Genomic DNA, 25,071 nt, shown 5'->3' on the forward strand with positions numbered 1-25,071 from the left:
ACATGATAATGGAAGAGAACAGGATCTCTAGACAAGAATTCAGGGGCTTGTCTGCTTTGGCCTCTCAAATGAACTCAAGCTTCTTTTCCCCTGAGCGTGTTGGGCAATCAGCCCAGGGTGAGTTTAGAGACATCTAACCAAATAATTGCTCTTTCAGCACCCTGCAGTTAAGAGCATAGGAGCCTGACAGATCAGACTTGTGCTCCATCTAGTCTGGCATCTATTTCACACAGTGGCCACCTGGATGCCCCGGAGAGCCAACAAACAGGGCACAGGGGCCAAAGCTTTCTCCAGTATTGCCTCCTAATACTGGTGTTCAGAGGCTTACAATCTCAGGATACAGAGAACTCCTTAAGCCATCTTGGCTCATAGCCACTGGTGGACTACTATCCTTCATAAATCTTTCTAACCCCCTGTTAAACCATCTATGCTTGTGGCCATCACTTTGTCCACTGTCAGGGAATCTCACAATGGAGAATTTAATCAAAGCCAGATCAAGCTGTCAAGGTTTCCTGCCAAGCAAGGAATATAGTCCCTGTTTCTGCTTGCACACAAGCTCTGGGCTTGCTTTGTTTATTGATTTTTTTTCTAATTTTTTGGTTTTTTTGCAATAGGGTGGTGTTTTTCAAACTGTGTCCCTCGGCAGTCCTTCAGAGAATATGTTGCTGTCTGTTAACTGATCACCTCTGCGCTGTTCAGCTGCAAACAAAGGTAAATTGGGACATTTAAAGGGACCAGAAGCAAACTGCTTGCAGCCACAGCAATGTGGGCAACATCCCAGGAGTTGTTTTGCTTGACTCTGGTCAGTGGTACCCCAGTGTTTTTGCTGGTATCACCAGAGGTCAATTGTGTTTGCTCCCAGCTGTTAGCATTTCCAGTAAGTTAAAGGGCCATTCCACTTTAGAAATACCAATGCCAAAATAAAATCTAGATAAAATGCAGTGCTAAAAGGAAAATGTGTTAGTTCTTAAGATTCAACAAGAATAATATTAACATGTATTAACATAATTTATCTCCATTCTAAAAAAACTTGTGTTTAATATATACATACAATTTGTTCCTTCCATTCTAATAGGTTTTGCCACCCCTGTTCCCCCATTGTTTTAATGGCGTTTTTCCATTTGAATGAACTGTAAATCTTCCTTTGTGGCATCTGATAAACTCTAATCAGAATTTAGCTCAGACTTTCCTGAACATCAAAGGAGAAATGCTTCCCTAAAAGGAGATCAAAGTAGCTACTTTAAGAGATGTGGAGTCCTGTTCCCCTGGATTCTTCTGCATAGAGTCCAAGATAGGAAAGGGTCAGAATCGTTTCAGGGTGTCAAGGGAGAGAATGGAACTGGAGAATCTCTTCCTCTCCTTTTTATTGTTACAGCTTCACCCATGAATCAAGCACCATATATACCATTGTTAAACTGAACGCAAGTCTGACACTTGAGCTACATTTTATGGGTCTCAGAGATTTTTATAGCTTTGGTCTAGGGAAGATCCATCATGACCAAGTTTGAAAAACTTTGAGCTAGTTCTATCTGCAATTCTTAGGCAGTTACAAAACTGCAAAATGAGTTAACAGACAGAGGCAAATGCCTGCGTTTCCAACATCAACAAATAAAAATTAAATGTTTTGTCTGTGCCCTTGGAATGTTAAGATGTTAATGCAAAATAAACTAACCACAGAGTGGCAACGGAAATAAAAAGGAAACTGCCTACATAATTTCTGCCCACGTTGTCGGAAATGATGATATTTTCCAAGCTTTCAAGAGAAGAAAGGAAGCAGATCTATTCAGACTGCTGTCTAGTCACTGTGCTTTTAACAAAAGTACATAGGGAAAATAAAAAAAAGTTGACCTGACAGGATGCCAACTTCAAGAAGTGAGAAATAATAGCATGTGTTCTGTGAGAAGGTAGAAAAACACGGGAAATAAATAAAATAAAAGTAAAAATGGCTATTTTGATTTTTTTCCAACCTTTTAAATTGAAATCCTAAAGGCAAAGGCAAATGAATTGCCATTTCAATGGCCAAACTGTACCTGCAGCTGTGCATTTTTGTCAGTTCACCTACAACAAATGGCAGGCAAACAAGCAAATGCACCTTCCTACCCATCTTGGTCTGACAGCCCAATTATATAATTGATTGACTCCAGAGCTAAAGTTTTCCCTTGAGTGTGTCAGTTCAGGATAGATAGTCTGGAAGCTCTTCCATGGGAGAAGGAATTGCTTCCTACAGACACAGATTGGCCAGTTGAGGAAAAAGCTATTCTTGTACCCGGCTTGCTAGTTTTTAATATCTAAGGTGTTTCTTTTGCAGGGGCTACTCAAGCATGCCAACACTCGTGTTGCACCCTTTGTAGCTTCATATGGCGTAGCCCTGGACAAGGGCAAGAGGCAATAGGGAGAGGACTATGTGCTGCGAGTTCTGATCCTGATGTGTATAGATGTGCTGCGAATTCTGATTCTATTTCTTCAAAAAGGGGGGTCAAAAATACCCAGAGCTCTCTTCTGATAGGGTAGGTGGAATTACCAGCAGGTGCTGCTGTTTCAGCCCAAGACAATGAGTGGTCACAGTTGGCGGAGAGCTGGTCATTCAGATATGTGTGTCGTAGACCATGAAAGGCTTTCTAAATTAAAACCATTAGCTAGAATTAAGCCTAGAATCAAATAGGCAGCCTGTGAAACGGCTGTCAAATAGAGTATTCGCCTTTATAATTTTATTTATTTATAATTTGATGTATTGGATGCCCTTCCCCTGATGGGTTCAGGGTGGTTTACAACAACATTCACAAATTGACTCAATCAACACAGATTCCCACAGTAAAATACATCCAGTGATGGCATAATCGGTTCTAAATAAAGCGGGGGGAGGGGGGGATACTCGGGTATTCTGTGACACTAGAGAACAAATGGAAGAAATTGCACTCTGAATCAGATGAAAACTTACAAGTTTCTTCCTGCCTGATAATCCTGCCTCCCAATGAAGGATCAGTGTGAAGCCCCCATATTAATTAGCCAAATAACTGTCTACCTTGATTCACATGAGCTGTTGCTCATACCATTTTAAACTATCCAAAACACCCAGGGCTCATTCTAGAGATAGTGAGATAACAGTTTTCTCTTGGTCATAGAGTGTGCCGAAGTTTATAGAATGTTTTCCATCTAGGTAAATTGGAGGCGATATATGCTTTGCGAATAAATTTTTCTGCTTATTTTATTTTCAGACAGGACTTTAAGACTCATGATAAAGATCCTAAGTTGCTGAGGCAGCAGCAAATCCAAATGGTGCCTCCTAGAGTGGCAAAAATACCCCTGTAATAATTAACTGTGCAAACATCCCTGCAGATATGATTTATTCATATCATGCAGTCAGATTTGGAGTCTGAAACAGAATGAGGTCCCTATCAATTAATTTATTTTGCTACCATGCATCATTCCAAGACGGGGAGGTGAAATCTGGCCTACCATTCCTTCCCTCTAGAATAGATAAGGGAAAGTTGGAGGCTCAGTTTTAGGAAAACCTGTTGCCTCTTCTAGTGGTTTCTTCCTGGATAGCTCCTGCTTATGAAGAACAAGGGGATGGGTAGCTATGTTAACCACCAGTTGCTCTTCTGATACAGGCCATCTTCATAGTAGGAATAAATCTCATTCAACAAAAACTGCATAATTGGCCATTTGTTGTCCTTTGGTGTTGGAAAGTGCTGTTGAGTCACATCTGACTTATGGTGACCCCGTAGAGTTTTCAAGGCAAGAGGGATTCAGAGGTAGCTTGTCTTCCTTGCCTCTGTGTGGGCTGAGAGAGTTCTGAGAGAACTGTGACTGGCCCAAGGTCAGCCAGAAAGCTTTGTGAGGAAAAGCAGGGAATCAAACCCAGTTCTTCATTTTTAGAGTCCACTGCCCTAAGTCCGCATTGTTGCTGCTGCTTTAAAGTTCTAAAAATGTACTGCCTGATACAAGCTGCCTCAATTTGCCTAATGGTAGAACAGACCCGGCTTAAAGATTCACAGGGCGCACAGGATAGCTTGTTCCTTCACATCCTTAGGCAGCGTTTTGTTTGTAATCGCTGCAGGGTGAGCATGGGCAGACTGTGCTCCGGACCGAAGCTGGAAATCGTTGGCTAAGCAAGGAGTCAGCAAAGGGTTCGGAAGTTCAAGCCTTGTTGTTCATTTCTACTTGGCTGGAACCCGTCTGGAATAATGCCGCCCCGTGGTCCATGCTTTGATGCTTCAGGCTGGGCTGCCGACGAGGAGCGGACAGAACCTTTTGAAGTTTTGCCGGGACAGAAAATGTTTCATTATGCCACCCGCTAATGATCAGCTTATTTTTCAGATTTTAATTTCTTACCATGGTTCCTTTAAAAAAAAAAAAGCCCCTGTCAAGAGAATGTTCATTTCTGGATAATGTTTTGCCTGCTGGTTCTTAATGACTTCCATGAACTGAAAACTTTTGCTCAACAAAATGTCTTTCCCCTTTTCTTTAGATGCAGGCAACAGTTCATCTTCATGGGGCTTCTGTGCAGACCCACATCGGGACAGCACAGGAACAGGCCTGCACAGGAGAATAGAAAACTTTAATTTCTGTTTTGTCACTTTAAGAGCAGTTGCTCCCCTCCCTTCACACAGGTGGGAACTTTCCTGCCTAAACGTAGCAGGTTAAAAGGGAGGGGCCAGAGTGTGTCCCCTAGGTCTTCTTTAGCCACCACAAAGTTTAGATCCTTGGGTTGTAGCTGAGGCCCCTTCCGCACACGCAAAATAATGCATTTTCAAACCACTTTCACAACTATTTGCAAGTGGATTTTGCCATTCCGTACAGCTTCAAAGAGCACTGAAAGCAGTTTGAAAGTGCATTATTCTGCATGTGCGGAATGAGCCTGAGACTCAGTCGCTTCTTCCTCTGAGGACTGAACCTCTCAGAACTGAGACCATTGTAAATTAGACTCAGTTAATCCCTCTGCAATCTGCACTAACTCGGTACTGAGCCTTTCGGAGCCGGGACGATTGTTTGTTGTATCCCAGACATAGAAGAACCTCCTCTAGATCCACTATTGATCTTGATTCTGCAGGAGACTCTGATGATGCCTCCTCACACTCAGCTCAAGCGCCAGTCTGCTTTGCTTTTGGGTATGAAACTTTTATTAAAAAGTTAATGTCAGTAGTGGCAACTGTCCTTTCTTCATTTTGCTGTGCTATATGTGAGTTTGATTTGCAGCTTAGACTGCGGAGGGAAGGGGTTGATGTGTAATCCAAGCTTCTTATGCTATTCTTTGCTTTCTTTGACACATAACTATCCTTGAAAGTATCTGCCTCCCACCCAAGGCAGGCGTGACTTCTTGTAGAAATGCTGGACTCTGCTGCTCCCTGCTGAGGCTGTGAGGGAATGGCTGCTGACTGAAAGTGGAACTTTTATTTACTGCTATGAGTTAAAGATAAGTACTTCCATTGCTACAGACGATAGAAATGAGTGACTTGAGTTTATTTCACGGAATCTTCCTTTGACATTATTTTATTGACATTTTAATATGTGTAAAAGTACAAGAGTCTTTGGGAGTTGGTGTAGCAGGGACACTATGAGCCCAGGTGGTTGTCAGTTCAGATTTCTGCCCTAGGCAAGCTGCATCTCCGCTTCAGTCCGAGTCGCAACAAGTCAGCAAAACAGGGACAATAATACTGACCTGCCTTTACAAGATTATTATAAGAATTACTGTGATAATGTTTCTGAAGCGCTTTAAATACTGCAAGCTTTCTGTAATGGTCCTTTAAGTTTGGATTGGTTTTTATTCCGGCCTGCATCACTTATATTGAGTCCTACTCTTTTGTTCTGAGTTAAACTAAATTAGGAAATGTAGGGAAATCTGAACAGACCACTGGTAGGTTTTTCCTTGGTAAACAGCTGCTGTGGGACCTTCTGAATTGTATCAAGGGGTGTAGCGCAGTAGAAGGTGGGTTTTATTCCTTCCTCTGTGGCATGTCCTAGACCAGTGATGGCGAACCTTTTTGAGACCGAGTGCCCAAATTGCAACCCAAAACCCACTTATTGCAAAGTGCCAATGCAGCAATTTAACCAGAATAACCCCCTCTAGCAGGGGCCAGCCTGCTGTAGCCTCCAGCAAGTCCCACATGCGCTGCTCTGCACCTCTCTAGCATCTCTGCCACCTCTGCCCCCCGCCCCCCCCGAGCAGCAGCCACCTGGAGCACAGGCACCAGGCCTGCCAGCCGAGTCCTCCCTGCTCGCTGAGGTGCACACACATCAAGTCCAGCAGCCCAGGCCAGCCTAGATGTGTGTGTGGGGGGGGGGGGCGATTTCCCTCCCACATGATGAATTCTGTGCACACGTGCCCACAGAGCGGGCTCTGAGTGCCACTTCTGGCACCTGTGCCATAGGTTCGCCACCACTGTCCTAGACCTTTGTTGCCCCACCCCCTCCCCAGCTGTTGCTTGCTCTGGAAATGGAAACATACAGATGATTGTATGCTATGGAAGGACTGATTTGTGGTTGAGTACATGGTACGTAATCTGAATTCCCTGCCCTCTACCATCGCATGGCTGCTATAGTATTTACCACTTTTTAAAAAACTTGCAGAAGACCAATTCATGGATCTTCTAAAGTAACCCAATTTGGGGGCTCTTTACAATTTCATTGGGATTTCTTCAGTTTGAACAATTTGGTATTGGCAGTCTTAGCTGCTACATCTAACTCCATCAGCGAAACAACGCTGAACTCAATTTCTTCTTATCATTTGTTTTCTCTCTTTATTAATTCAAATATCTACATTTCCTTGTTTTGGGCAAAATGGACCACAAATGCATTTTACAAAAAGCTATCAGTGTTTTAGGTGGTTGATGTGCCATAAGATGTCTCTGTCAACAACATTGCTGTACATTTGGATATTTTCAGTCAGAATCTTTGTTAACTTTTTTAAATTTTAAATCTGCCTCTGCCAGATAGGGTTGACAGATCTGGACTGGGAAATTCCTGGAGAATTTTTTTTTTGGGGGGGGGGGGCTGAAGAGGGCGGGGTTTGGTAAAGGAGGGATTTCAATGGGTTATAATTCTATAGAGTCAGCCTTCCAAAGTTGCTATATTCTCCAAGTGAACTGATCTCTATTGTCTGGAGATCCAGCCACCACCTGGAGGTTGGTAACTCTACTACCAGAACACCTTATTACTGCATACATGTTTATGTTTTGTTTAATGTGAACTACTGCAACACATTTGATGAGGGACTATGCTTGAAAGCAGTCTGGAATCTTCAGCTAATGCAAAACTTGGCAGCCAGGTTAGGTGAAGTATGGCAGTGGGGCGATTTAAGTCTATGCCTTCCAGATCCTAGTTCAACATTCTAAACACTTTGCACTACACTGGCTCTGCCTGTCTGTCCATATATCTTTCCACATTAAGTGGGTGGGCTATTGTTACAGGGCTTTTTCAGCTGTGGCCCCTAGATTATGAAACTCCTTTCTGTCTAAATTGTAGTTGCCTCCTTCATTCCTTACCTTCTGGTGTAACTTATCAGATTATCTTTTGGGGGGAACTTTTGGAATTGGTTCACTTGATGCATGAGATCATTTGATTACTGTGCATTTATGTCTTGAAGCTGAAGAAAGTTGCATTTAAGATAACGTGGAGTTATCATTGGTGCTCTATATGAGATGGGAGGGAAGGCAGCATGATATAGTCCGATCTTGTCAGATCTAGGAAGCTAAGCAGGATCAGTACTTGGAAGGGAGGCCACCAAAGAAGGGTCTGCACAAGAACACAGTGCTTCTCACTTGCCTTAAAATCTCCTTGCAATAAATTGGATGCAACTGGATGGCACTTTACACAGATTTAACCTACACATTCGAGTCATTGCCTGTTGATGTGTCACAGATATGAACGTATACAGGCGGCTCATCCCTTTGAAAATGCTTAGCTTCAGCTAACCACCTCCTTCTTCCCATTCCCTTATCCAAAATGTCTTAAGCTGGAATATTTTCCAGAGCGCATGCAGCACACCTGTCTGGGGCATGTCCCTGACCTGAGAAACTTTGCCTTTTGCATGCTTGTGCAAACAAATGGGAGGCATGATGTAGAAGCATGGTAATTTATTGGCCGGCCTGCCCAACTAGAATGCACCAGCAAAATTCCTTACCTGTGACCATAATACTTGCAGTACATCAGCGCGTATGAAGGAATTGTCTTTACCTGTTGACATGATTCCTGTGAACCAAAGGTTGATGACTCAGTAATTTTCTTGTTTAACAAGGATAGCTGAGAATGGTAATCAGCAGCTAGCACGGTTTGGTCTTGCTGTTGCTGGGCATTCGCAAAAATCTTAAGAATAGGTCGGAGACAGAATAGAGCAGCAAAGGAGGGTACGTTTACCTGAACCTGTGTTTTGCTCCTTTCGCTTGTGCAAAAGGCTTGGTATGACTCTGTTTCCTTTGGCATGTTCTTTTAAATTGATTAAATTGTTATACTTTTTTATGCTGTGTATTGAGATGGTGTGGTGAAAATGGCAGTGGTAGGCCTCTAAAGGAAATTCAAAATCCCTCCTGCTACCTGAAGAGCCCAATGGAAACAGACTTACACCACTGTTTTCATGGTGTTAAGTCTGAAGGCGGTGCAGGAAAGTCAACTTCACACCCCATCCCCCAGAATGCCCCCAGCCGCACTGGCCTACGGGTTCATGCCAGCATGGCTCTGTGGAGGTGCTGACTTTTCTGGGTTGGGTGCAGCAGAGCTCTACAGTGCCTGCTCACCTCCCAGTTTGCCCTCCCTGTTGGTGTAAGTACCACTTATGTGGTGGGGTGGATAAACTCGCTGGCGTGGTCTTGTACTGTCTCCAAGAGCCAATGCCCCCCACCTGATTGAGTTGCCCAGGTGGTAAGAACACTTTATAGTTCAATGCATACTAGTGTGGTCTGATTTTGTGCTGTGCCATAGCACTGGTCTCTTATGCAAAGTCTAATAAGGCACTGGAAAGGTTGCCTTCCCCTAAATGAGCACTAAGGGAACCCAGTAGGATTCTCTCCATAATGCAATGGACCACACCTATAAAGGGCTCTGCCCTGTTTCATTATTAAAAAAGGATCACTTCCATACTCTTGTAGTACCATCAGCTTCCTGATTTAAGGGAAACTTGGGCTGCAGTACTATGCACATTCTTTGGAAGTACGTGTCTCTCAACTCAGTGGAACTTATTTCCAAGTAAACACTTTTTAAGATCACCCCGTAAATCGTTATAAAGTCCAAGTATATCAGCTTGTTGGATGGGAAACCAGTGGTGGGATTCAACTAGTTCAACAACCGGTTCCGGTGGTGGGATTCAAATAATGTAACAATTGGTTGTTTACAAGCACCATTTTAACAACCGGTTCTGCCGAATTGGTGCGAATCACTGAATCCCACCACTGGGAAGCCTGCAGTTCTATAGCACCAGCTTAAGAAAGCACTCCGTCTCTGCTAGGCAAGCCCTTTGTTAAAAAATAAAAATGGATCAGTCACCATTTTGGTAAAATTTTTAAGAAACATGAATCTCAACTTCTGACAATGTTGTATAAGTTACAGCTTGCCTCATTTGTGGATTATATACATATTTACAAGAAAATAAGTTAAATTACATAAAATACAGTAAATAGTGCTAGGTCTCATTTTTGTCTGGACAAGTTGCTAACAAAACCACCTGGAGCACGCCGCACTTGTTTATGCAGCAGGAGTGTGAAGCAATTGAGGACTCATGGATGTAGGAAGGAGCTGGCCTGCAAAAAATGCCCCCCAAAACCGAAACCCTGCCTTTTTTCAGATGAGATATGTGGAGCTTGGAAGTCTGTCCTAGAAGCACAGCTAAACTCCATTCGCACTGGCTTTGCTACTCCGAGAGGCTTCCATTTTTGTCTAGAACAAAGAGAGAGACAAAATGTCAAAAGCTGGGAGGTGAGGTTGAGGTGTCTTTTTGGTATGCCTGTGCAAACATTCACCCACTCGATACTAATCGCAATGTGCTTGGAAATGAACCCCATTTCATTTGTGTGCGTGGATGGGTGGGGGGATTACAGGGAGATCTATTACCCCAACATTGCGGCTATTTCAAGTCCAGCCTTTGCATATGGTGATTTTGTGATGTATAAAAAAATGCATTCCTCAGAAGAAGGCAGGCCACTGGCAACCTCACAGCATTCTCGTTTGAGTGCTAACTAGAAACTGTATGTTGGTCTGTAAGTTTCTACCCAAGAACAATGGGTGGCATTTGCTGCACGTGGCGAGAGGCGTACGTGTGCAAGGGAATGCTCATCTTTATTTGGATTCTGGCACCCAACTGTGACAAGGCACAATACACTGGAGAGCTCTTCTGACTACGATCAGTCATTATTGCATACTAAGTTCTGTTGTCATCTTTCACTTCCTTTGTTTAAATCGAGGTTTTGGTCAAGTACACATTTAATCAGTTCACTATATTCAAAATAATGAATTAATTGATTAAGATAATTAATTGACAAAAGCACTTTCCTTAATCGGCCGACTCTTCTTAGCGCTGTGAGGTATGTCAGAGGTTTACCCTTTTCATAAAAATGTGTTTATGTGACATGGCAAAAGAAACCTGGATGTAAAACCTACCTTGCTTGTAGCAGGGCTGACTGATACTTGAGGAGCTTGTAATTTCTCTGTTGGTGGTGTTATAAATTCTTCGCTCTTCAAGAAAGAGGGAGAAAAAATTAAGGCAGTTATCACGGGTTCCCATCAAAGTTTAGGGCTCAGGGAAATCTCAATTGACCAAGCCAATCGTGTTGAAAAAGCATCCTTGTTTACTACCTTGTTTTCTGGATACTGTGGTTTCATTAGCATTCATGAAATGACTTCAGTGCCCAATATATGTGTTCTGACTAGTGATCCAGATTAATGCAGAGTTAGAGCTGGGGGCAGGGAGGCCGCTCTCACCTTATTGCCTTGCATTTTGGGAGCAGAATCCACCAAGGTCTCGTGATCTTCAGAAGGGATAATTTCTTCAGCATCTTTGCTCGGCAGAGGCTAAGAGAAGACCAGACAATCTGTTGTCACTTTGTTGAAGATTTTAAAGCAACACTGCCTTCACCCTGATAATTATCTGAATGTTAATTGGTAGTTTAAGGATTCGGATGCACAAACAAAAACATCACTTGTATTTTATGGGAAGATGCTGTCAGGCAGGACAGAGTTGGCAGAAGACCTTACAAGTTATTTGAATCAGCATGGGAGAGGCCCCCGAGGTAGCGGTACATGTCAAGGGAGTCTTTGTTGCTGGAGGATGCTGGGATAACTGCAGGAATCCCTGGGGCTTCCAATGGCTTAAGTAGATGAGATGGTGGGAGATCTAATTTTTAAAGTGTATAGCAGCTTTGGGACAGGGTGTTGGTGCACACTGGGGAAAAAATTACAGGCACTGTCTACTTTGTTCTTTCATAATCCAGGCTTAAGTAAGTGGGACAGAAGAGAGGTGGGGTCCATATTTACAGTCAAATTCAGAGGTCTAATCTTTAACATATTCAAATTAAGGCGCCGCCACTGTTTGAATCCCACCACCATCGGAACCTGTTATTAAAATGTTTGCATCCCGCCACTGCTTTTAACATATATAAGATGGAGGGCAGCAATTACAAAAAAAATCCAATATATTTTGCAAGTATTTTAATGGTCTATACTTCATTATTATAAAAAAAAATAACCACATATAGTCTGAAAAGGCAAAGAGGGGAATGGCAACTCTGCCTCACTTGCAAGAGATGCTTTGGCATTTCCCACTGTAATTTCTGGGTGCCTCTCTAGTATTTCCCATCATGTAATGTAAAAGATGAAATCTGTTTCAACACCATTGCTGCAGATTTCACTCACGTCAGCTGATGACACGGCAATAGGCCTGGGCTTCACCTCCGTCAAGTATAAGGCACGAGAAAGTAGCAACAGGGAAGGAGGAACGTTCTCTTTCAGATGCAGATCAAGCCACTGTGTGACAGAGGAATGAAAAGAAAGTTTAGAGACTCTGATGCATCTAATTTGACTTACGGAGCTTGAAGAGAGGCTTTTATGAATCTGAACATTCCCACCACAAGTTGCTTGACAGCCACTTTTCCTGCTTTGGTAAGGGTTCTTCTTTATATGGTGGTTGGGACTGTGGCTGGGGTATGGACGTACTCATTCCTGCCTAATGGGCTGATGCATCTTCTAATATCTGAAAGTTCTGAGCCGAAAAGAGCTGTCTTACTTCATTGTCACATTCCTGCCTCTAGATGCCTTGGAGAGTGACCAAGATATCGCTCTTTTTTCCAACATAATTCATTACTTTTTTCAACAAAATGTAACAACATAATGACAGAGAGTGGGAAAAAAGGATAGAGTAAAAAGAATAATATACAAAAATACAAAAAGCCCATACAAGGAAGCATCCAGAAAAAGTGAAAGTAAAAATCTAGAGGAGTGGGACGGAAAGGTAGCTTCTAAAAGCCAAATGGCTGACACACACACGTTACTGATCCTGAGTTGTATCAAGAGCAGACAGACAGTTCACCAGTCAAATTAATGATCTCCAAAAGTTGTTGGAGATGCTAGGACCAGACTCTGTCTGCCCTAATGCAAGCCATTGCCCAGCGACCACTTCTTTCAGTAATGTGCGGCAGAAAGCTCCCAAAGTGCCATTTTCTCTGGAAGTCTTAACCAAGATCTCTCTATGGGTACAGGCCAACAGGAACCAGCCCCAACAGGCCTGAGACCCATGCCAAGGGAAAGTAATCTTGCAACACACCCTGATACAAGGAATTCCTGATCCTCTCCTTAAGGCCAGAAGTTTACAGCTAAATCTGTTCCATGTTTGGAGGCTGATGAATGGATCTTCCCACTGTTTTCTATCTGGAAACAGCAGTTACTTGGGGGCAAGAAGAAGAATGTCTCCTCCCTATTGTGCAGATTCCTTGAGGAAAACCAACCACTGTATTGTAATTCGCCTGGAAGGGAGAAAAATAAGAGGAGTGTATATTTGCCTCTTTTCCTTTCCAGGATGGGCAACACTGAAATCACAGGGTAGCAGGAGGATTTAAAACCCATCACCTCCTGCATAGGAGTCCAGACTGAATTTTTAATGGCGATCTCCATTAAAAAAAAGAATATTTGATTATATACATTCCAGCATTTCATCTGTAAACTCACTGCTCTTTTCTAGAACTTGACTTCACTCTACTGTATAAAACCTGCTACCACTATCTGCTGACCAGAGTCTGAGAAGCAGTTCCAGAGGCTCTCAGCCCAGCAGGTTGTGTTGGTAAAATTAATTTAGCCTAACTGAAATTTGATCATAACATTATAGCCTTAGCTTTCAGCTTGTGGTGGTTTCAGAATTGTAATGGCCGTATTCTAGTAGAGCATTCTCTCTCCTGACGTTTAATAGCTTTCTGTATCAGGCTGGCATCTTCAGAGGATCCTCTGAAGATGCCAGCCACAGATGCAGGCGAAACGTCAGGAGAGAATGCTGCTAGAACACGGCCATACAGCCCGGAAACCACACAGCACCCAAGTGATTCCGGCCGTGAAAGCCTTCGACAATACATTATAGCCACTATTCCTGATGAGGGAAGAGATGCAGAGGTTTCAAGCTCTGTCTACATCTCATTGAATGTCTGCAGGAAATGATTAGTTCAAACTCCTCAGGACAAATGAGTTTTGTTTGTTTAGATGATGAACAAGAAGAGTTTGGATTTATACCCCTCATTTCTCTCCTGTAAGGGAGATGCAAAGGGGCTTACAATCTCCTTCCCTTCACCTCCCCCACCCCATCACAGCCTCCCCCCCACACACACACACAACAAACACCCTGTGAGATAGGTGGGGCTGAGAGAGCTCTGAAGAGCTGTGATGTGCCCAGGGTCATCCAGCTGGCATGTGTTGGAGTGCACAGGCTAATCTGGTTCCCCAGATAAGCCTTCACAGCTCAAGTGGCAGAGCCTAAAAGCAGAGCCAATGTCTTCCTCCCCTTCCCCAACTTGCCTGTGTGATTTGCTCCTTCAGCTGTTCTGTTGTGAGACCCAACGACCTCATTCCTCTTGCTCTGCATGCACTCTGCAGCTCAATCACACTCAAGCCATTAACACCTTCCTTGGCAATCATCTGTGTACAGTAAAAAGGGAGATCAAATTAACATCACTTCATTCTTTTGAAAACTGAAACCCTGTCCATTTCTGCAACAGGGATACATCCTTGTAGGAAGCAAACATTTAAGCTATGTACTGGAATGAAGGGAACACCAAAGCAGTGTGGGTACTGGCCTGGGTCTTCCAACTCATTAAGATGTAGGTCAGTTTTGATTTTTAAGCACAGTTCTGCACTGAGAAGCCTGTAATGAATTGTTTGCATAACTATTTTCATCTTTATCCAGAGCTGCAAATTTTGATTGGTAGATTAATCAGCTACAAGTAAGAACACAATTTTTCGAGAGTGTGGAAAGAACAGGCTAATTCAGTCCAGAAGCACTGCAATTGTCTCTGAAAACAATCAGGCCCACCCCTTATTACCTAGGCTAAGAGCTCTTCAGTACAGCGCACCACATTTTCTTTCCTGGCACAAGTGGGGTTTCGAACCTAGGTCTCCCAGATACGAGCCTGACACTCTTAACTGCTACACCATACGGGCTCTCTATTGTATTGTTTGGGCTGATTTGGCTTCATAGCCTCATTCACTGCCATTGGCTTAACGGCATTCATGGCACACAGCGGCTGGCCATTAAGTGTTTAAGGGCACACATAAACAGGTGAAACAAACCTTTTGGCACAAAGGCATCATGGCCAGTTGGCCATGGTGGCAGGGGCTGATGGGAATTGTAGTCCATGAACATCTGGAGAGCCGCAGGTTGCAGGCCCCTGTTAGGTCATATTATACCATACACTAAAAGCAGTTTGGAGATGTCCAGACCTTGAGCTTTAGATTTTATTAACTGCAGCCTTAGTCTGGACAACCCAGGCTTCCAAATGGCATCATGTTGTACAGATGAGTGGAGAAATTTCACAGCCTGTTCTTCAACTGACAGATGATACTTGATGTTTTTAACTACAAGACAACTTCTGTTATTCGAGGACCCTGCTTTGCATCTACCCTTCCTCCCAGATGCGACCGTAGATCACATGCAAACCTTCTCCGATACACATCTCTCTTAGAGTTGGGGCACAACTATACTTATCAGACTTTGGATGCAAATGGCACATTAGAAGAAGGAACTGACTAAATAGGTAAGGAAGAAACCAGAGCTGTTGCGTCACCCAGTATGTAAATCTTCCCCATGTATCCACGGGTGTCTTACTTCGTCATCCACTTTAATAGACCTGAGCTTCATCAAAAGCTGGAAGCGGAGGAGGTTATTGGTCCCAATGGGTGGCAGCTCCAGCAGTCTGCAGAGGGCTGCCAGCTGTGGTCGCTCTAGGTGTTCAAGGGTCAGCTCATCCTCAAACAGCTTGGAAAACTGTACGATCTCCTGGGTGCTGGGCTGTTGGCCACTGTGCCGAACCTATGTGAGGCAATGGATAAGACTATAGTGAGAATGTGAGCATCTTAGCCCTCCAGCCCCAACTAGCAGCTGAGGTAGAAAGAAGCCAGGTTCTTCAGTGTGCAAGGTGTTCAAAGAAAATGATGATGTCATCATTTCTGACTGACGCTCCCTCCCCCGCCAAGACAGACAAATTTCAGAGTATGAACTTATATGCATCTAAATTTATCATTCAGTGGCTTACTGGGAGGACTGATGTTCTCAAGGGTTTCTGTTGGCTCCCTGAGGTAAACAGAAGGCAAAGCTCTTGGCCAATTCATGACTCCATCATGAGAACACGTATGATTTTCCAATGAAGCCAAGGCATTTATAAGCAATTCTACTTACTTGAAATGGCCTTTTCAGCCTCAAGTATTTCATACAATAGTTTCAGTTCAATTACATTTTATCCAGAATATTCTTATGCTCCCTTTCCAGAGAACTGTTTGCAGAAACTCACAAAGGACTTGCGGATTCTTTTAAATCCCACTTCCACCCCCAGTTGCTTTAGATAGTATGGATGATGTCACCCAAATATTCTTTGCTCACAGTGCAGCTAGTCTGCATCTGAATTTTTGCTTATTGAATGCTCTAATCTGGATAATGTGGGTCAAACTGTAAGAAGGTTGCTCTAAGTCACAGGTGTCAAACTCATGCCCCTCCAGATGTTCATGAACTACAATTCCCATCAGCCCTTGCCAGTATAGCGAATGCTCATGTTGGGAAGGACCAATGGGAATTATAGTTCATGAACATCTGGAGGGCTGTGAGTTTCTAGGTAACATCCCATCAAATGATCAGAGTGGATGAGCTTCATGTCCATTCTGTGAGGTCATGTTAAAACAACTTCCGGACACTTCCTAACATACGCTATTCTGTTTTATTTGAAAAGTTGTATGCATTCATTTGATTGCCAAAGTGATCCAGATTTCCATCTCCTACAACCCAGCTACCCTTGGCTCTTGCTAATGCTCTCTTTCTCCTGCTGCAAAAGTCCATGGATAGCATTGATGTGGCTGGCTTATATCCTGATGCAAGATTTTCAGAAAGAAAAACTGCAGACAGTGTGCAGAGCAACGGTGAAATAGCATGAAATCTCTTCTCAGAAAAGGCACTGCAACTTGGCAGATCCAAAATGTTTGTGCCGTGCATATATTGGGAGGAGCAAGTTTCAAGTAAGCGTTAGCATGAAAGAACTAAGAGACACCAATTCCAGTACTGGTAGTATTCCCTATGAACACAATTGATATACTGCATCAACCTTTCCACAGGAAAGCGGGGTATATGGTTGTAATTCTATATCTGTAAAGAAAGTCTTTTGTAGGAATAGGAATTTCTGAAACTTACCTACCTGACTGGACCAACTCAATGGCCTCATCTTGGTACTGAAGCGTGCATAATTATGAAGCTCATACCTTTTGAACGTATGAAGAGAATTGCTTCGTGGCGTCTCCTGTACTAGAAGCTTTGTTCCTTCTTGCCATCTCTGTAATGGTCTCCTGCAGGAATTTGGCTATTTCCAGCTTGGCACTCAGCTTCTTTTTCTGCTTTTCTTCCTTTTTTAAAACAGAAGGGGACAGGGTGATTTCTTTGTATTTATCTAGTGTGTTGGAACATCTAAAGCCTTTCAGATAAGTGCTCAGAAATTCTTACAGCAGCCCTATAAGAGACCATTTTTGCTGCCCCCCCCTTACCTCTTCCCTCAGCTGGGTCAGTGATCACTTGCTATTTCCATAGTGAAAGGTCTTCATTTATTACATTTTTATCCTACTTTTCTAGCTGAAATGGGCTCTAACAGTGGCTCACAGGACTCACATGAATGCAACAGGCCAATTGTAACACAAATATTTTGCAATGAAGAGATTCTCAACTGCAGGTGGATCTCGGCACAACAGAAGGATACTACTGAGCTGCTTCCTACTATTCTTCTTGTGGCAGCTAGTGCCACACCAGACAATATACCCAAAATGTCTTGTAAGACAAGCTGTAGGCATGTTAAAAGCAGGCACATGTTAGATCCAATGTCCCACAGAGTAACAAAAGATGTGGGAGGACACCACTTGGCCAGAGCTGGAGGCAAATGATTCCTAATAGCTCCTTGACATAGGCTGTACAGTTGTGGGTGCAGCAAAGTTCAGAGGCTGATTCACCTGAGCTATATTTAATACTGACCTTTTTGGACTCTGTTTCAAACGTTGAGGGCAGCATCTCAGGAAACAGTTTCAGAAATACCGGCAAGAGGAATTCCATGAAGGGCACAATGATGAAAACCAGGAAAGGAACCAGCCGGAAGAGATCAGCAGACGTTCTCAACAGCTGCAGAGACATGACACACAAAGCAAACATTTAGATTAAAATAAGTTACATTGCCCTTCCAGCCCATTCATATAGTTGGAGCAACCAACTCCTAGGGAACTGAGAGCAACAGAAGTAAGGATCAGGGCCTTTAAAGAAATGGCTCTGGAACTCCTTGTGTACTACCTGCTTGTTTTTAGGACACCAATCAAATAATTTTGTTTAGCCAGAGTTTTATTCTCCTGTACAGTTGGATGGGTTTTAGCTGGCTATTTTGTAACTACAGTTGGAATTTTTCTGTGGATCAGCACTGCTACCCTGTTTCCCCGAATATAAGACATCCCCTAAAAATAAGACATAGTAGAGGTTTTGCTGAAGTGCAAAATAGCGTGCCCATCGAACAGAACACAGAAAAATAAGACATCCCCTGAAAATAAGACATAGCAAATCTTTGGGAGCAAAAATTAATATAAGACACTGTCTTATATTCGGGGAAACACGGTACCTATCTTTCAGTGTTCTGAAAGCTTGGAATAGAAGAATTGTGAATTTTCTCCTCCAGGGGATTTGAGGACTAAAAAATTAAGAGGTTCACACTGGCAGCACATGATGCTGTAAATGTACTTGTAAAATAACTTGTTCAACAAGGTGAACTTAGCTTTATGTATGCTATGAAATTACAAAGAAGAACTGGGCTATGAATTAGTATAATAGGTTTTTTTCATGAGTTTCTTTTCTGGAGTCATCCAGCATAAGGATGGACGACTGTTGCCGGCTGTATTATCCTATTACAAAACAACAGCAACAGATGAGAAAGCATTCTGACTGCTGCCTGCTTTAGCCAAAAATCCTGCTCCCTCCACCATGTAATACAATGTCATAGCGTAACTATGAACAAGGTTATGTAGCCAGGCTGCCAAAATCACCACCTCAGATGGCTTGTTCCATCTTCCTGTCAAGATGAGATGACACTGCCTTAGGATTGTGTAGATCCCACCTCCGGCAACCATCATCATCTGAGAAATAAGCAGGACCAGAGAGACTGCCCGTCTTCTACTTCTCAACAAGGCAGCCTTTTTCTCAGGCACGAGTGTAGAGAAAGGCCATAAGGCTACCAGAAAATAAGAATAATGGCCCAAGCCGAATCTGCCTGTGGAGGTGGCCTGGGGCTGTGCCAATGCATTTGCCTCCTCTGCCAGTGCAAGGGCACCAGTGCCAAAGGTCTGTGCCAATGAAAGCTGGAAGCACAGTCCACTGCGGAGTTGCGCTGGCATCCCAAATGGATGACAGCGTAGTGGTGGGGGGCATTCCCAGGAGTGGAGTCAACATTAGTCGACTTCCACCCCATGGTTTGCAGTTGATTGCACCACAGCCCAGGCCCGTTTGGGTGGCATAAGTCCATTAAGCCCTATGAAGGGCTATCCAGCAGTGGGGGGGGGGGGGATTTGAGGGGGGAATTTTTCTGCCTCCTCCTGCTGCTGGAAAGCCCTCTGGATATGGCGGGGCAGCACTATAGTGGCACTATCCCCAGTCGCCTGGGTCTCTGGATTGGGCTGCCCAGTGTGCACAACTAGTAATGGATCAGTTGATAGATGTTGGGGGCATTGGGGGCTGGGTGAGAAGCTAGGAACCAGAAATCTCTTCCACGTTTTTCATTGGCACCAGATGGTGTACTGTTAGAAACAGAATTCAAGATTTAGATGGTCTGATCCAGCAAAGCAGTTCTGTGTTATCAGGCTAATGACAAAAACTTGGAAAGCCAAAATACCGTTCCTTGCTAGGCAGACACAGACACAGCATTAAGTTGGTAACGCATTACAAAACTTTCTGCTGCACTGGGCCCAGCCAGGAAACCAACTCATTGCTCTTTCCTGCAGCTATGGCATATAAGCAAAAGGAACTAAAAATACTACTGCTTGTAAATTTCTCTGTTCTTGAGAAGCAACTCTTTCCCCTCTTTTCATCAGTAGCCCGGACCTGACTGGCAGACAACCACACAGTGCAGCATAGGACTTGTTCCTTAAGGAACAGTCCTTAATCCATGACTGCCATCAATAATGCAGAGCACTTTGGAATGCAGGGCTGCGTTCGAATGCAGAGTGTGGAAACAAGCACAGAGGCAATCATAATTTTCCAGGCTGATTTGAGAAACCCATGAGTCTCTCCATCAGATAAGGCTGCCTCTACTCCCAGCACCCCTCTGCTAGTGGTACATCACAGTAGATGGGTCCAGCCATGATTGACTGGTGTGTGTTGCAAACGTTGCAATTTAAAGGCATTTCCGTGCACTGTTGTCATGAGGCCCATAAACAGACTAGAGAACATGGAGAGTAGTGGCCCTGCCATTGTATACAGCTCCAAAGCCAATCGGTTTCCTTTGACTGTGGATAGAAAAATCAATAATTGGAGGAGGTTGGGAGAAGCTGGTTATTGTTGCTAGTCTTCACGGAAGCCATTCATCTTTGCTCACCCTTCGCCTTTCTCTCCTGGTGAGGATCTGCCCGTGCAACAGTCTCCACACCATCCTGGCAGCAACTTTTGTGTCAATCCAAAGCAAGTGGAAGCCGTTATAGTAGTGTTTCAGTTCGTCCACAACTCTCTGCCGCAAAGATTTCTTGGGGACAGCAGGCTCTGTGCCTTTGACTGGAGCACTGACCACCTCAGTGTCCTTTTCTGCAGAACTGTCTTTAAGCTGGGGTTTGTCCTGAGCCTCTTGGTACCTGTAGGCTGGTGAGTGAAACAGTCGTATGGGCTGCATTAGCAAGTGAGGTAGTCCGAAGCCCTGTTGTGTGCTGTAGAGTAGCTGCTGGCACTCAGAGTCCTTCAGGTATGTTCGATTAAGGTGGGAATCTACCAGTTGAACAACTGCAATGGAGGGGGAAAATGGGGAGCAGCTGGAGTGTACAAGCAGGTGGGGTCCCCTGGAAAAAAAAGGAAAATTCACAGTCATTGACTGGAGCCAGAGGAACACAAATTTCGGCTGGCTTGGTAGCCAACCAAAGTTGTGTGGTCACTACTTTGTGATCTGGTGAGCACTTTTCATCCTCTTTCAAAGCAACAAATCTACATTACATTGAAGCACATTTATTTTGGGTTTTCTGGGTAAGGAGCATATAACGTGTTTCTTCTTTTCAAAGCTGGCAAAGACTGTCATTTTGTATAGATTTTCTAAAAACAAGATTTCAGTTCTTACCTGGATCTGGCTATTGCAAGGAATATATTACAGCTGTAGAAGGCCATGTTGCCCTGGAGTTGGTATGGTCTATCGTCTAACACAGAAGGAGAAAAAAAATTAAACTCCCTACTGTCATTTAAAAAACATTGACTCAATTAATAGAGCAATACACAACGTAAGTACGAAAACAGTGAAGTGGTCAATACTATTACAGTCTTCTATGACAGCGTCCACCACAAAATGGGAAGCATCCAGACTGTCAGAGACAGAGGTTTAATCGATTACTATTTTATTTATTTCTTATATTTATACCTCTCCCATCCCCAAAGGGCTCAAGGTGACACACAACAGTAATCAAGCAATACAATTGTAAAAAACAGTAATAAATAATTAAAACAAAATACAATAAAATACCAGCAGCAGGATAGAACAAGAATAAAAGATGGCAACTAAAAACCATTATCCCACAGGCCAGTAATTGATGGGTGTCAACCTGGCCAGCCACCAGAAAAACCCTGGCGGAATAGCTCCGTCTTACAGGCCCTGCAGAATTGATTCAGATCCCCCAGGGTCCTGATCTCTCGTGGGAGCTTATTCCACCAAGTTGGGGCCAGGACTGAAAAGGTCCTGGCCCTTGTGAAGGCCAGCCAGATATCCTTCAGGCCAGGGATCACCAGAAGGTTCTCCTCCGAAGAGCGGGGCGACTATCATTGTAGCTAGATATACAGGATTAGAGACCACTTTACACACAACACAGTAGCACCATCCATCTCTGCTCTGGGACCACTGTGCCTGAAAACATGTTTGATGATATGAACTATCCTAGGTTAGCATGGGAGGTTGATGATCTGTTGCTAGTCCCACCCTGGCAGATGCTAAGAGGATGATTTTGAAATGCCTCCCTGAAAATGTTCATCAGTATCACACTGCTCCCTGAGCCAGCATGGCTCCAGCTGCTGCCAGACCTGCCATGATCATCCACAGAAACAGAGAAGCAAAGAACTAGGTCCAAAGCCTGGATCATGCACAAGCATGTATGACTAGCAGCCCAAAGCCTCCCTCTCTGAAGGAAGCACCAGAGGAAACCAGTGAATCACTGCAGGATCTGAGCCCTGCTGCTCCTCATGAGCAGAGGAGCTGACTCAGATTGCCAAATGAGCTTAATGCTGGATCCAGTGTCACTTGTAGGGAAACACCCAACAAGACTGCAGTGAAGCTTAAGCCACTGTGTGATCAACTTGCCTACAACTTTGCTGGTCAGTCTACCTGTTGCCTGAGTATTCTGAACTGTGCTTTTGCCTTTGGATCCCACTTGTCAGGTATTGTTGAAGAACTCTGCGGTTACCCAGGGCCTTCTCTCTAGTCTGAGAGTAGACATACACAAGCATGTTACTATTTGCAAAGTGTTTAGGTATAAATGTTTTAAAGACCACGGCATTAGTATACAACTCTAAAAATATGAATATCTTAATGGCAAATTTCTTGATTGTAAACATGCTTTTGTGTATAGGGAGGAGGTTTTGGTATATTTTTATTCCTTGCATTTGGTAATTTTATTTCTGGATTTATTATATATCTGCAGTATTCCAATCATGATTTCTACAGCTTGTTACTTTCAAACATCTTAACTTGGCTTCATTCCAACTCCTGTGAGTGTGAGGGTTTTTAAGGATGTAATAGGAATGGAGAGGTGAGGAAGCTGGATTCCACAAGCAGTAAATCCTTCCATGTGTAGAAATAACAGGGGGATCCACACCCATATAAAAGTTTTTAAAATATTTAGATGGATACATGTTACATTTGTCTCTATGTAATCTTCTTGATTTCTTGTAATGATACAAAAAGTGAAATTATTGGCTAATTCTTGGCAAGCAATTTAAGTATTGTTGCTAGTGTCATGAGGTGCTAGTATACTTTCTCTAGTAAACAGACTACGTTAACACATAGGAGAAGATAAGGGCTATCCCATAAAATTGTCCTATATTGTCATTTTACACCACACACAAAAATGACATGTATTCACTGCTTAGGATGGGTCAAGAGAACATTAAAACAGGATAACTCAGAAATTAAGTTCTACAAACTTCACTGAAACACATGTTCTTATAATTTTGCATAGTCTTACCTGGAAAAACACTAGTTTGAACAATATTTACTGGGGCCAAATAACATAATAAAAATAGTTGAAATGTCAAATGGGAAGATTTCCCCCATGTTGTCTATAGAGTAATTGTTGCAGTTAAGAGTACTGGAGTACAACTAAGGACACTTGGGTTCTACTTTGACATGAGGTTCAATGTGTGACCTTGGAGCATCCTTCATTCTCAATCTCATAGTGGTTAGGGTACGATCTAAGCAGAATCATGTACACTTTCTAATGCTCCTTAGAGGAAGAGTAGCATAAAAATGTGAAAGGGTAAATTTAGAAATGGCATCTTAGCTGACAGGCTGGGATAAACATCTGAAATAATCAAACAGAACTGCAGCCCAGAGTGGAGATGATGACAGTTTCAAACAGGGAGGTTAGGTACTAAGGCTGCTTGGTTCTCAATCTATTTCCACTATGGTACACTCTTACACAACATCACAGCTCCAGATTAATCAACTGGGAGTAGCTAACCCAAGCCCAACAACTCTCCTTTGCAAATGAATGGATGACAGATCACACCAAGAGAAGTCCACCTAGAGAAGGAGATGAGAACCACATCCGTTGTTTTTGAGATCCTTCGAGGAAATCATCATCAAATCCATCATATTAAGTAGCGTATCGGGTAACAAGTGCTCTCCAGCATTTCTGGTCTTGGGCGAGTGTTTCAGCCTCTTCCCTTTCCTTCTGAGGAAAGGCAGGAAGAAATCCAGTACATAACTATCTGGTCTAGCATTCTTTTCCTAGCGGTATCCAGCCCTTCTTCCCATGTAGTACTATTTTATTCCACCCTTCCTCCACAACATTCCAGCTTCTCCTTGAGCCAGTGTGGCACAGTGGTTAATACTATCATACTAGTATCTGGGAGACCTGGGTTCAAATCCCCAGTTATGTCATGGTAGCTTGCTGGGTGCCCTTGGGCCAATCACCCTCAGCCTAACCTACTTCACAGGGTTGTTGGAAGGATTAAATGGAGGCGAGAAGAATACTGTTAGCTGCTTTAAGAAAGGCAGGGTACAAACAAAGTGAATAAATAATATAAAATTTATCCTTATAACAACCCTGTGAAGGTTAGGTCGAGTGTGAGCAGCCCAACATCACACAGCAATTTTTATGATACAATGCAGACCTGAACACAAGTATCTCAGGTTCTAGTTCTGTAACTGAACCCAATACACCATTAAAGCTCCTAAGAAGTACATGAAAATGACAGGCATCACTCGTATTTCAGTAGATATAAGTTCCATTTGGTTATCACAATTTACAACCACTGGCGGGGCATTCCCCTCCCCACAATATTTCCGTTTCAGTCCCTCCTGCAGCAGCAACCCTGGTTGCTTGCTGCTCTAATTGATCCACTTAGGCTTGCGTGACTATATATGCCCCATCGCCCTTCTAAAATGGGTGGAAAATCTGCTCTAGACTGCAAGCCCTTAACAGAGCCCTTCCACACACATCTAATCTAATGCCAAATATCCAAATAGCCTCTTACCTTCTTTCCCCTCCCTGCCCTCCTTAACGGGCCAATTCGGCCCCAGATTCTTCTGGGACAGCTGACTGTTCCCATGAGTCTTTGCTTCCACTGGAAACAAGAGGCCGCTCTACTTTCACAATTCTGAACTCTATGGGTTACCTTCGACAGGGGAAGTTGAAGTTTGCAGTATTGAGAAGCAGCCAATAAGAATGCAGCCCGGGAGAAGTAGGCGGGATATGGATTCAGGGTAGGCGAATGGGAGTACGGGGAGGAGCTTTTCTTTGAGAACGAATCGAAAGGGCGAAATGAAGAGCGAGGGGAGGGCTGCACATGCGCTGTGAAAAGGTTAGTTTTGGGTTTGATGAGGAAACGGCTGGATGGATGTTGTTTTCTTCCGGCCGGGCGGGGCGGGGGCGGTGGATGTGATGTCACTACATATTACTTCTTGATGGAATGCGGGTTGTCATGGAAAC

The 25,071-nt window shown here is 43.5% G+C and overlaps 1 protein-coding gene across 1 annotated transcript; it reads right to left on the bottom strand.

Annotated features, from left to right (window-relative positions):
• Positions 1-9,476: 9,476 nt before the first annotated feature.
• LETM2 (leucine zipper and EF-hand containing transmembrane protein 2) lies at positions 9,477-24,717 on the bottom strand. The gene is made up of 11 exons (XM_048511954.1): positions 24,617-24,717; positions 20,997-21,072; positions 20,274-20,724; positions 17,681-17,824; positions 16,924-17,064; positions 15,287-15,490; positions 13,981-14,100; positions 11,839-11,949; positions 10,909-10,998; positions 10,588-10,662; positions 9,477-9,867 (listed from the first exon to the last, which is right to left on the bottom strand). Exons 2-11 carry the CDS (start codon positions 21,041-21,043, stop codon positions 9,817-9,819), a joined length of 1,434 nt encoding a protein of 477 aa, XP_048367911.1. The 5' UTR covers positions 21,044-21,072; positions 24,617-24,717; the 3' UTR covers positions 9,477-9,816.
• Positions 24,718-25,071: the final 354 nt, after the last annotated feature.

This window comes from Sphaerodactylus townsendi, linkage group LG12 (genome assembly GCF_021028975.2).
Source record: "Sphaerodactylus townsendi isolate TG3544 linkage group LG12, MPM_Stown_v2.3, whole genome shotgun sequence".
Classification (NCBI taxonomy): Eukaryota; Metazoa; Chordata; class Lepidosauria; order Squamata; family Sphaerodactylidae; genus Sphaerodactylus; species Sphaerodactylus townsendi.